The 14,106-nt window shown below is 45.3% G+C and overlaps 1 protein-coding gene across 2 annotated transcripts in view; it reads left to right on the top strand.

Moving 5' to 3' along the window:
• The window catches only part of akap6 (A kinase (PRKA) anchor protein 6), a 92,034-nt gene that overhangs the window by 20,112 nt on the left and 57,816 nt on the right, over positions 1 to 14,106 (top strand). For both annotated transcript variants that reach the window (XM_028988433.1, XM_028988443.1), the window contains exons 5-7: positions 2,155 to 2,277; positions 7,326 to 7,422; positions 9,982 to 10,130. In XM_028988433.1, coding sequence (XP_028844266.1) covers positions 2,155 to 2,277; positions 7,326 to 7,422; positions 9,982 to 10,130 — 369 coding nt within the window. The remainder of the gene's footprint in view (positions 1 to 2,154; positions 2,278 to 7,325; positions 7,423 to 9,981; positions 10,131 to 14,106) is intronic.

Genomic DNA, 14,106 nt, shown 5'->3' with positions numbered 1-14,106 from the left:
TCTCCAACCTGACACATTCGTCTCCCCGTCTTCTGTTTTCTCATTACTGTCTCAAAAATTCTGTTTCAGGTGATGTTTGTCGAGTAAGACAACAGAGAGGATTATAAGAACTTTGGCAATGATTACACGTAAAGTGTTTGTTACATTTATGTTGTTCATAAAAAACATTAGCTTTTAGATTTCCTGCACCAGCATCATGGTCTATTAGGTCTGCTCTTTACCTCATCCTTAAATTGACCTACACTTTTAAGAAAATTACCTTTTTTCCTGTTTTTGCCTATATTAATATTGAAGTGACAGACTGTCATATTGGCAAATATATACTGCAAACTGCATTGCTGAGAAGATTTCTCATAGATATATGTCCATATAAAACTCTCCGTCCATTATCCACCCATGTCATCGGCCATGTTAGTCGATCAGGTCAATCCCATAATGTATTTCAAGTCAAGTGAAGTGGGATTTATTGTCATTTCAACCATCTACCTGGTACATAGTGAAAGGTTTTGGCCACAAACATGTTCAGTGACAGGGCCTAGTAAATGCCTTGGCTGTACATATTCATCTCAGTTAAAAGCTTTATTGGTCCTCCGGATGAGAGAGGGTGGAGCCCAGTCCTTTGCTGAGGGACCATGGTACCGCTGTTGTCTATTGATCTTCGCTGGCTTGTGTAATCCATCCATTGTACAGACAGGGTGCTTCTCTAGGGAGCCATTTTAATTACACCACTTTTCTAAAGGGATTATTGATGCAGTTTTTGAAGGGATGTCGGAATATGCTGAACAGGGAGAAGGGAGAAAAAAATTTGATTTACATTTAGAAAAATCACAGAAGATGACTTAAAGAGATGTAAGAGAGTACACAATGGAAAAATATTGATGTTCTGGCTGCAGAGGCTTTAATCGAAGGGACTTTGACAAGGACCAGCATGTTATGCTTTAAGACCAGATCAGGGCATCTCCTAAACTTCAGGTCTTGTATAGTGAGATGGAAAACCACATAGGTGCCCAGGGCTCACTGTTGTGTGCAGGAGAAGAAATGGTCACAATGGGAAAATGATGGGCCGGTGGAAGAGGTGTGATTCCTTGGCCAGTTTTTTGCTGGGAACGTTTGATTCCTATATAAATCTAAAGATTCTTGCAGACCACATACAACCCTTGTTGGAGCTTATATTGAGGCATTTAAAACTGCTCAGGAATGGTGTTGTCAGGACTTACAGGATCTCCTGCAATTGTTTTGGTAAAAAGCTACCAGAGCAAACCTTCTGAGGTCTGGTGGAGTCCATGCCTCAGGTGGTCACAGTTGTTTTCGGGACCCACTTAATACTGGATAGGTGGTTTTAATGTTGTGGCAGGTCAGTGAACGAGTCGAGAAAGTGCTAAAAACACTGGACTGATGGTGAACACTGAGCCTCTGGCACAGCCAAAGATGGCACACTCTCTGCCTCACTTCTCCAGCATTACTTCTGATAAAGGACCAGTTTTGCCTGCTTCAAAGCCAGCCTCCTTCTGAAGTCAAGGCCAAACAGTCAATAAATTATGGGTTTTGATTTGCATCTGAGGAGAGGCCATTTATATCAATATCTTTGATTTTTGACCAATGCTAGATAATGAGCAGGGGGATGTGCTGTGAAAAAAAAAAAAAAGTAATGCACGATGAAATCTAATTCGTAGTCAAGTCTTATTTTTGCATGAGCCCAGCTACTCCATGCTGGTCAATCAGAACCTGTCAGAATGGAAAGAAGACATATTTAAAATATAAAATATGGTGTCAGAGACTTCACATTCTGCCTGCAATTAACAGAGCATTCCTCTCATATCACCTTTAGCACCGGCTGGAGGAATCGGGCCTTGCTCTGCTCAATATCTGCCAGAAGGTGGCAGTAGATACACACCTACAATGTGCTTTGCACGAATTCCTTTAAAAAAATGAACAGCTCTTTCAGATCAAGGGCAACGGCTGGGAAAAGAAATGCGACCATTCCAGCAGCATTGTGTTTACTTGTGTTCTTTGCAGACACACTTGTGTAATTTCATCTCGTCCTCCAATTATGCAAAAACTCGAACCTATCAGACGGGGTTGTTTGTGAGCGGTGGGGAATGAAAGAATTGTGCTTTTTTTATGAGCTGAAACATTGTTCCCTCTGTTATTCAGGACTTTGTGAGTAAGCTGGACGAGTTTATAGGCTGGCTGAAGGACTCCCTGGAGACCACCGAGAACTGGAGACCCCCGAAAGCTGAGCTGGACAGTCTCAAGCTTTACCTGGAAACACACCTGGTGAGGCAGCTTATGTGCCAAAATAAACTTCAGAGACACACACACACATGCCAAAAAAGGTGCAAAAAATGATGTTATATCCATATTCATCTGTTGTTGCAGCTCCAGCTGTGTGTGTGTGAGAGAGAGAGAGTGAGAAGGAGAGAAAGTGATTCTCCTTCCATTCCTGTGTCTCTATCAGAGCTTTTGTGGACAAAACAAATTCTCATCTCTGAGAAAATAACATTGTGTTTTATTGGTCAAGGGCTGCGGCCGTTGCTATTGATTTTGAGAACAGAGAGATGTACTGGTACCTTTTTTCCCTCAGTCTCACACACACTTGCACATCGGCTCTGAGGATGTATATGGAGGGGGATGTGAGGTGATTGTGTTTGTGAGTTGTGCCGAGAGCATGTGTGTATGTGTGTGTTTAATGTTCGGTGTGGGAGCCCAGCTGGCGTGGGGAGATGTTTTCCGGTGCCCGTGGGAGCGCTGTAACAAGGGGGGTCGCTGAGAGAGGCGGGCTCTTTATAAGGCTGTGGGAGATGGCATGAAATGAAACGGCTATTGATTGAGCTGGATGGCAGATCCAGGTCTCTGAATCACATTAACGAGGCCACTCGGCACCGGTGGCAAACGAGCAGCCGTCCGAAACGGGCTCACGGTCAGAGCCACAGAGGAGCCACACAATAATCACAATGCACACAGTACACACACACACACACACACACGCTGTCAATGTACATATATAAACTATCAATTCAGTGCAAAACACGATCGTCCATGCACATTCAATACACACTTTCTGATTACACACACAAACAACTGCTTTGCTTAATTAAGAGGACAATGGTAATAAGTACAGATCTGAAAAAAAGAAATCGCTTAAAAAAATTGCCCTTTTTTTATGGCAGGAATTTGTTGAATTTAAACACCAACACTCTACACGCCGCTTATGGGATGATTCGCTCAACAAAATCTGAACGCCTGCTCGGGATGATTCATCCTGCTGAACCTTCCCTGAAGTCTTTTATTCTTGTAAATAATTGTATTATTGATTTTTTTTCTTGATAGGTTCATTTCTTCTTGGTGTTTGTGTTACATAGTTCTCCAAAAGTTTTATATAAATGTTTAATATTGATAAACAATAGAACACAAAACCCAGTTCTGTCATCAGATTTCTGCTTCAGTCACTGCAAGCACAAAGTTTCATAACCTTCAGCAGCAGACCGGTCTCTGCCCCATAAACCTTTTCATCTGTCTGAGGGCCCACAGGACCTCCGACAGCCATTCGCCAGCTCATCGGGACCTTGGGCAATGCTTACATGTGCTCATGTGTCCACAAGTACAGACAAAGAATTCCACATACATGCACATAAGCAGCACATAAATGCAAACTCACACACACACAGTTCTCCCCTGATGCCGGTTCTATGCTGGATACAGCAGCCTTGAAATTCCATCAGACCTGCCTAAACCCTTCAAAGCACCTGTCCCCCGACAGACCTAGGACTGAGAGCCCCTCACCTCTCTCTCTCTCTCTCTCTCTCTTTCTCTCACTGTCTCTCCTTCTACCCCTCTCACCCTATCTCTCTCTCTCTCTCTCTCTCTGTGATATGGGGATTATGGAGCAGTGGGGGCTCCAGTGGTCCAGTGGCTTCAGCTGCATCATCTATTGGGGTCAGCTGGGCGATAACCCGTCTGGCCTCATGTCTAATCCAGACGGCATTGGGTTTTCTGAGCTTACTCTCAGAGTCCACAACACAGAGCTATGTTTGCCGGAAAAAAACCTACGTGCATATTAATAACCGGGATAGCATACACAAAAAGACGAGTTTAGTAACAAAATATGTAAGATGTAAAGACAAAAAGTTTAACAGTGACAGATGTCAAGATGTTGATTTACCGCTATGTTTTTGAGACATTGAATAAAATTTTTTTCACATTTTAAGAGTTGGAAGCATAAATTGTGCAATTCATTCTAGTGAGTTCCAGATTCTGGAATAATTACGTTTTCAGACCACAAGGGGGCGATAGGAAATCTATGCTCACCACACTTGCAGTAAGTCACCTCCATCTGTTACGACTTCCTGACATAGCACCAGTGAACACCATTGAACAGTTGCAACTTAGAATTGGGCTCCACATCTTTATTTGCACCTGAAAAATAACTATTTATATATTGATGTTGATTGATAATCATCGAAGCAGGAAAAAGACATCGATCCCAACCCTAGTGGCAGCTCCTCTTGTTTTTTTTTTTGTCTGATTCTGTTTCTGATTATCAATGCCTAAACATAGCTGAGGGCGTGGCAGTGCTGTTTTTGATCATGTGAGAGGTGCAGTATCAAAGGACACATTGCCTTCTCAATGCTCCAATGAGACAAGCAAGTGATCTTTGGGAGAAGGTGAGGCGAGCGGGAGGCCTCACGTCTGCATATAAAAGCCATACGCGTGGCGTTATTACCCGCCAACGGCCTTGAGCTTGAACGTTGTGAGCATTGTTGCTGGCTTTAATGAGAAATTGTGATGTGATTTTAATGAGACAGCGTGATATTCATATATGTGTGTGATTTCATCCCTGTTGTCTCAACATGCATGGGTGGGAATGTGGAATGAAAATGACCTTGACGTCAACAGTACACTTCAATATTAGCATACCCTATCTCGGCCATATTTATATAACAGAGGGAGTAGTGTCTGCGCCGTGTTGCAAATGAGAGATAAATATCTGGTTATTGTGCTCTTTTGGTTTTGTTTACTCATTTTGAAGGCATTTATGGCAGGAAAGGCTATCAATTCTGCCGGTATGGAGGGTCATAAATAAGGCTTCCTGAATCCTTTCTTATCAGCAGTGATGAATGCCCTCGCCGGCCGATCCATCAGAAGCTCTCAGACATTTGTCAGCACTAAGGGTGGAGTTAACTAACTAACACATCACCGGAGCTCTTCACCGAGGCATTTACACTCATTACGTGCCGCAGCCTTTTATTATTATTACTATGCGGTTTCCTGTAAACACCACCTACTGTTTTATCCGTCCTTTGTTTTCAAAGTTTTACTCATACACAACTTTTCAAAAGGTTTGCAGCTTAGAATGTGAATACTGCATTTTACCTTTATATTAATGTGCATGAGTCTATACTACAATGTACAGTTTTTAGTACAGTTAACTACATGCTAGAACCAACCTCTTTGACTTTTAGTCATGAACTTTATATTATTTGAAAGTGAAGTGACTGTCATTGTGAAACACTGCAGCACAGCGACACAACGAAATGTGTCCTCTGCTTTTAAACATCACCCTTGGTGAGAAGTGGGCAGTGTGTAGAGTCGATATTTTGCTCAGTGGAACCTTGGCGGATCGGGCCGCTTCCTTAACCGCTAGGCCACCACTGCCCCACTTAAAATTGTTCATCATGATCGAAGTGTTCCATGCATGTTCTGAGGTAAGGGTTATTCACTGAAAGCATTCGTTTAATGATGTAGTCTATCAATTGATTGACGAATACAGTTGAATAATTATGTCGAAATATCACAGCTTGTATTTATGTAATGAGGTGTGAGCGCCTTAACTTCCTGGTTTGCTCCCGGCTCGCCGTCACTGTGGGCCCAGGGCCGTCGCTGCCATGGTGGATGAGTCGCGTCTGTGCCTCGGAGCATCTCGCAGTGTCGCCTCTTCCTTTTTTGCTGTTTCTCAGGCCAGGCTGTGTGTGCCAGGCAGCCAGACAGGCAGGCAGCTGGAGATGGGCTGTGGCAGCTCCCCCATCGCCCATCGCCACACTGGTCAGATCAGAACGGGCCGTAATCGTGCGAAACAGGCCTGGCCGAGATCTGAGGAGATGGGAATCTGAGGCGTGAATGCTCTAGGCACCTCGCAGCACGGTCCCGCCTGGGACTCTGCGCCCCCCCCCCCCCCCCCCCCGCCCCTCATTTTATCCCCCCTACAAAGTACATCTTCAAAAGCACATCCCTCACCCCCCTCCTCCACCTCCAGGACGGGGGTAATGCTCTCTGCGCTTTGATTACACTCAGCAACTGGGGAGCCCTCTGTGAGAGTAAGCGTTGCGTATTATCAAAACCAATCAACATGAAAGATCCACCCCCCCCTCCTTCTGCTGCTTCTGCAGCAATGCAAGGCGAAACGGCGACCGCGGAAAAAGAGAGGCAGGGAGAGAGGGGACTATTTGTTTCTTTTTTCTTTTTTTTTTTTTTTTAAAGAAGAATGATGTGGAAATAGAGACATCACAGTAATGTGGAGACTGCGGGGAGACCGGGGACGAGTGTCTGATGGTCGTACGCTGAGGAAGGGGGGAGAGATGGAGGGAAAAGAGGGGGAAAGGGAGGGTCCACTGTGGCTCAGGAGGGGGGGGAGTGTCATTGTTCTCGAGGATCCGTTTTGTAATGATTTGCGATGGCCGATGGGAGCTGTGCGGCGGGTTTGCTGTGTTCACCGGAGCACAGGCAGCACAGCTGACGCGCACAGAGATGGAGTGTCAGGCGGCAGTGTGCTGGAGCTCGGTGCGCCGCCAGACGCCATGAATAATGCGCGGCGGAGGACTGGGCGTGTGTGAAGGGTGTTTAGAGGTTGTGGGTGTGGGCGGGTGTTTGTGTGTCTGAAAGAGATGGAGATAATGTGATTGAATAGTTCTAATTGTCTGAGCATCAACACTGATGTATTGAGATTATGTCTGCGTGTGCATGTGTGCGGCTTTTGTAAAAGCACTGCAATAAAACGTGAAGCGTAAAGCTGTATGTTGAGTGAGTGTGAAATCACGCTCGATATGTAACATGAACAGGGGGCCTGCAACAATTAATAGAACACCAGCGTTATTAGAGATAAAATATAAATGCATGAAATCACGATTTCAGAAATTGATACTCAAAATGAGACCCGGAATTCTTGATTTTTTCCTTCACCCTTCAACATCTAACCTGTGGTGTATCTGTATCTGTATATCTGTATGTCTCCTTAAGAACATACATGAGTCCCTTTTCACACCCTTCTTAGCTGGGAGGTTTAACTGATGATGATGACGATGATGATGATGTGTGTATCCTGTTCACAGAGCTTCAAGCTGAGTGTGGACAGCCACGGCAGTCTGAAGGAGTGTGTGCTGGAGGAGGGTCGTCAGCTGCTGGAAGTCATCAGCTCTCACAAATCAGGTTCGGCACCACCAACCCTCCACATTCATTATTAATCTTTACATTAACATACTGACCTTCAGAATTTATCAATCCCAGAGCAACCCTCTGCCTCCGCCGGCTCCACTACATTACATTACAAATGCCATTCGGCCGCGCGAATTGAGTTCCCGGCATAAACCTCTCGGTACCCTCAGCCGTGGTGTGAGAGTGTATGTGTGTGAGTGTGAATGTCTTTGTGTCCACACCAAGTGTGTGTGTGAAGAGCGGCTGGAATTAAGAACAGCGGATTCCGGGTTCAGAGTTCAGCTCACAGACATTCCATCCTCTCAGTCGGGTGCCTATTCACCTAAAGCATCCAGCCGTGTGCTGAGCAAATGTAGAAAATCCACTCAGCAGACCTCCTGGTTGGTCGGCCGCTTGCTCGCTGAGCCCTCCCCCTGTTGGTTAAGCTGCCGACCATTAAAAATGCAGATGGCCCCAAGGAGAATGGAAACAACTTAGAAATTACGTGATTTACAGCACCCTGTCTCACCTTCTTTTCCTCTTCTCCTCTTCCTCTGCACCTAATGGTATTATACATACAGTTCGTTTTTTACTTATTTTTCAGTTTATGGGCGTGTCCCTAGGTGGAACAGAACATGTTTTTCATTCAGTAAACTATTGATCACATGTGACTAAATTCCAAAATTGGAAGAAAAAAAATGTAAATGAATGTTGCAATTCTGATCAATTCAACTCACTATGAAACAATAGTCAAATCTGAAAAAAGTGAAAGTGATTATCATTGTAATGCACTGCACACAATGAAATGTGTCCCCTGCTTTTAACCATCACCCCTGGTGAGCAGTGGGCAGCCATGACAGGCGCCCGGGGAGCAGTGTGTGGGGACGGTGCTTTGCTCAGTGGCACCTAAGTGGCACCTTGGCGGATCGGGATTCGAACTGGCAACCTTCTGATTATGGGGCCGCTTGCTTAACCGCTAGGCCACCACTGCCCAGGATGAAGGGGTTATGTTCACTGCAGTGGTTCGCTGATTTGTTGAGATGGGGTCTAGCCGATCAGTTAATCAGCATCTCATCGTGCTGCACAAGGTGTGTTGGTGCTGAAACTGAAATGCAATAGCTGTGTTCTTGTGAGGATGGACATTTTTAATGAAAATCCTTCATCAGCTCTGCTAAACACTATTGTTTCGCACCTTACTGACAAGGGAAAGTGATTAGCTGTCACATGTGGCACACCACAGCACAGCACCCAGTGCCCACAGTGAAATGTGGTCTCTGCATTTAACCCAGCCCCTGATGGGCATGTCGGGGACACCTCAGTGGCACCTTGGCGGGTCAGGATTCGACCCAGCAACCTTCTGATTTCCTTACCACTGCCACCACTGACAGAACTATATTAAAAGTACATAAAAAGGTTTTAACAAGTTAAGTCTTCTAATATGTCATCTTAGACATTTATCTAAACCATGGATGTTTATTGACTGACTTATCAGACCAATAAAAGTATTTTATTGATGACAAAGTATTCATTACAAACCTAATACATCTAATACAAATGTGTGTGTTTGACTCTTCTCCAGCTTAATTTGTTCTTCTCAGATATAATGGGGGAAAACATGTGAATCCTCCATAGACCCCCTGTAGTTCTATTACCTGGTTTCCTAGCAACATAGCAGATCAGTAATGACTGTTGGTAGAGGAGCTTAGACTGTTGAGGGACAGGCAGGTAGTACTGTGTATGTGTGTGTTTGTGTGTCTAGATGCGTCCAGCAATCTGACTGTGTATTCTGCCCACACAGGAGGGTCTTACGCTGCCCCCTTCCATTTATCTTAATTTATGCTTTTTAATTACTTTGAACAAATAGGACTGGGGAAGGTCTTGGCTGGTGTGCTGGCTGGGTTAAAAATAAGAAACGTTTCGCTTGTGAAGGCACTGGGCTGTAATGCATTAGGGATTTACCCTGATCCTGTGGCTCTTCACCAGATGCAGGGCCCTCTGTTTTAAGGTTAGAATGATCAAGTAGCCAGGAAATGAATGCTGTTTTAAATAGCACACACACAAAATTAAAGCACATATAGTCATAACAGCGCAGGTCATTTTGGAAATATTTGATGAATATGATTAACAGAATCGGCGTAATGATGCCGAGGATCATGATGTTAAGTGGCATTATTAGTCACATTATTGTTGTTGATGATAAAATGCGTGCTGGAAAAAAAAGAATCACATAGTTGGTTTGATCATTAAACACAGGCCATGATAAATGGATGAAAAAGCAGCACATTAAAGGGCCATTAATGACTAGTATGGGGGACGTCTGCGTGGGAAAGGAAGAGAAGGAAATTGAGGGATCAAGAGAGGAAGAATAGGAAAAGGGAGAGGAAAACGAAGATAATGCATTTTTTAAATCAGCGGATGGGATGCTTCTATTCTCCATGTCTTTGTTTCATGTTGTTCATATAAAATGTAAAGAGGAGCTGTCTATGGTGCTGATTCTTGGGAATTTTTTTTTAAATGTACAATATTAAAAAATATGTTTGTGACATGTTTTGCATATCTTGTGTGTGTGTTCAGGCCTCAGAGACATGCTGCAGATGATCGCTCATCAGTGGCAGGAACTGCAGCGGCAGATCCGGCGGCAGCACGGCTGGATGCTGCGTGCTCTGGACGTTGTCAAAGAGCAGATCCTGGCCAGCGAGGCCTCGCACGAGACCGACCCCCAGGTACCGCCGGCCAAGGCCCCTGAGCCACCCATTTCCTCTCCCATATCCCGTCCCCCTCCCCTCCCATTCCTCTGTTCCTCTCCCCGTAGCCCACGGCCATCCCCCTGCCCACTCAGCAAAATAAACAAGCGCACAGCTGGGGAAGGTGGAGGGGGGTGGCTGGTGTGCTGATGGGTGGGGTTGCTGAGATTAGCATAAGAAACGGGTAAAGTAAGAGCTCTCCAGCTAGAAAGTTCCTCGCGAGCACGCTTAAGAAGAGTGAGACGAGCGTGATGTGAATGCCTGATTTATCATAAATTAGCGCTAAAGCCAGCATGGTTGTATGAATAATTTCAGTGTGTATACATTCATGCATACGCACACACACAAACACATGCCCAGGTGCTCTGCTCTCTTTCCTTTACCAAGCACTTGCGCGTGCACACACACACACACACACACACACACACACACAGAGAGAGATCCAAGGGTCACAAACGGTGTCATACATTGATTATTTGCCACATTCTTTTTTTATTTGTTTTTGAGCCATCATAAGGCATTTAAATTTGATTCTTTATATGTGCCCTGCATGAGTCTCTCTGAAGTTTTCAGAGTAGTGTGGAAGTAAAATCGCACTCAGACATGTCCATCTAGTGGTGGATCCTTACATGACACTAAATATTGATCGGCCTTTGGAACACCTGTGGGCTACCTATCCTTATTTATACTAATCATTTTTTTCATGAGGCATTTACTTTTGCAAGCGTTACTTTCTATTTTTACACCTTCAATTTTACACTGTGATTGTATAATTGCGATCCGTGGTCACATAAAACCCAGTTACACACCTTTCCTTCTCTTTGTTCTGTTCGGGTTGAGATGACTGTGTACCAAAAGTGCATCAGAAGAAGCGGGAACTGTGCCAGATTTCCCACGGGCAGAGAGCAATTCCTCCTCCTGCAGAACATCCTCTCCACCTCATCTACAGTAAAAGGCACCTTATCTCCAAACCTTCTCGTTCTCCGGCTGAGCAAATGAATCCCCTTCTTCCATTCTTGTCTGTTGATGACGTACATAAATACCTTAAATTGTTTTGTTGCAATTAGAAATCACCACAATCAGTGTGATCAGTCAGCTCTGACATCCATTAGCCGCCTGGTTACAGCAAATTAACAAAGAGGGGAGCGAGTGATTCATTATCTCATTGCTGTTAATGACGATCAGATGCATTGCCTAATTAGAAGATGGCCATTGTAGTGGGGGGAAGGTCAGTGAAGGAGCAGCAAATCTCTGCTCGGCTGCGTGTGAACGCGCCCTTCCATCGGGGACAGGGGTTGGGTAAATATGTGAGGATCCGGGGTTGAGGAGTCAGCATGAACTGGACCCTGCGGACGGATTGAGACGAGCGCTTCTAATGAGTTTCTGTGGCGACGGGCCGGTGGCTCAGCAGTCTTATGTGCCCTTTCTCTTGTCTTCGCCAGGAAAAAAGTTAATTTGCTGACATATATTTAAGAATTTAAAATCATAGATTTCTTAGAGTGCAAAAAAGACAAAAAAAGATAAAACATACATCCTCGTGAACATGATAATAACTTTTTAAATGACCTCTCCTTTTTACTTCATTAAAAACACTGGCTCTTCCTTTAGACTTGGGCAGGCTCGTTTCTAATTAAGAGAGAGCCTATGTTGTCATTTTTACCCCCTAAAGAGCCATTTTGTATCTCATATTTTTACGAAAAACAAAAAAAAAAAGAATCGTCTTTCCCCTAGAGTGTTTTTCCTCCGCAAGTATCTTCTGCTATTAATTCCACTTTTCCCAACAACAGGTGCCTGTTGTGGTCATTAATTTGCCTGTATTAATAGCAACTCGCAGTAGAGCCGTGAGTCCTGTCACCGCCGTAATATAGTGCGGCAGCGAGGCAGCGGCGCTCCCCCAAAAATGCCATTATGGTGAGCAGGAGGCTGGGCGTGTGTCTCCTGGCAGCCATAACGCTTTGTTATTATCACCCTCAGCATATGCTCGTGCCGCCACCTCGCCCAAGCGCTGCGCTTCATGCCGTCGGAATCCTTTTTTCGGAGGAGATCATAAAGTTTTAACGTGGCTGGATGCCGGTCAAATGATAATCCTGAGGGGGCCCTGTCTTGTTTAGTTATTCTTGTCTAATTAAATTGTAGGGGAAGATCACAGGGAACAGACAGGGAGAGAGGGGGAGGATGGGAAGGGGTCTGAGGAGGAGAATGAGGGGAGAAGAGTATAAATAATAAACAGGTCTCCATCCGTCGCACACTTCTGTTGGTAGGAGAGGACCATGGGAGTGTAGCCATGCTCAGCTCCCTTCGTCCCTGGAGAGCAGCGCATTGGCATGAGATGCAACACATCGGCACAGCCGGGGCACTGCTCCCTATTACAGAGGTAAAGGTTACAGGGTAACACCAGGGACCGGGGCTGCGAGGTGATCTGGGGATTTGTGTGCAGTTGCTGATTTGTTGAATATTACTGTTGGGTCTGGAGGGCCCTGAGGTGGATGTCACCTTTGTGTCACCTCTGTCAGATGTAACTAACTGGTCCCGTCCTTACTCACCCTTTCTTCAAACATGAAAACTCGGAGTCTAGCCTGGCATTCCAAAGTGATTTACAATCAGCAGTTACAGTCCCCCTGGAGACACTCAGGGTTTAGTGTCTTTAGTGGGGTTTGAACCTGCGACCTTGTGGTTGTCTGGCTTATAGCTGAGTCTCTTACCCACTAGGCTACTACCAACCTACACTCCATTGTCGCTCACTACCATATAGCATTACCATTACGGTAGGGTAAACCGGCCAGCGTGTCATGTGACAGAATAATGGTCAGTGTAGGCCTGATGCCACTTCCCAGAAGTGAGCTAGACCTGATTGAGATCTTATCCTTACTAAGGTGTTGCTCTAACTAATTACAACACATTTGGACAAAACCCGTGTCGGAAACATCCAGTCATTTTTTTACATGGAGCGTTGTATAGTGAACAAGGCACACCTGCTCACTTTATGAAGGAAAACACCATAAAATAACACAATTTGTGTAAAATGTATGTTGTTTTCTGCTGTTATACATTCTCAGAATCTTCAAAAATGATTCTTCTAATTATTTGTAGGTCAAGTGGAGAGTGCTTTATTCATTATGAAGATCCATCAGTTTAGACACTCGTCACACTGTAGTAGTTCACATTGGTTCAAGTTGGTCCTGTTGTGTAGGCCAGCCATCTAAACTGGGGCGGCCGTCCCCTCCAAAAATATCTTGCAAGTGTCAGACTGGGATTAAAGACCATGCTCCTTTCCCTCAGATTGGATTTTTAATCCAGTTAACCTACCTTGACAAAAGTGCCCACAGTCAATGGGGCCACTCTTACACCTGGCCCTGGCTCTGGTTTTTTTTTTTTTTTTTTTGAGGTGGTGATGGTGGATGCCAGAAAAAATATACATACAGTAGTTTATCAGGAGCGCTGCGTACTTCATGCATTGCCCGAAGTGCTGCAGAGACTATCTGCTGCTCTCTGAGTGGGACTGGGGTTTGTCTGGGGCCCAGCCTGGGTGTCAGACACACACACACACACACACACACGCACACACACCCTGTCATATGTATGTATGTAGAGTGAGGGTGGAGGGGGGAGAGGGGGGCTTATCTTTGGTTGCTGGGAGACAGCTTGTCTGCCCCAGGGCAGCCATTTCAACCCACACGTCCAGAGCTGACTGCAGCACAGCAGGCTGAGTGGGGGTGGCGATGGTGGTGTTGGGGTGGATGAGGGGGTGGGCATCTCTGCCATCTCCATTCTGCTCACTGGCATATGTTAACAGAGCGGCCTGCCACGCCACAGCTTTACCATGCATATGGAGCATCTCCAGCTATATCAAAGTCTGCAGGGCTGGCGGAGAGACAGAGAGGGAGAGTTAGAGAGGGGGGGGGGGGGTGAGTGAGAGAGAGAGAGAGAGACGAGGGGAAGGGGGGTATTTTATTCT

This window comes from Denticeps clupeoides, chromosome 1 (genome assembly GCF_900700375.1).
Source record: "Denticeps clupeoides chromosome 1, fDenClu1.1, whole genome shotgun sequence".
Classification (NCBI taxonomy): Eukaryota; Metazoa; Chordata; class Actinopteri; order Clupeiformes; family Denticipitidae; genus Denticeps; species Denticeps clupeoides.
This window is presented reverse-complemented; position numbering and strand designations above follow the sequence as displayed.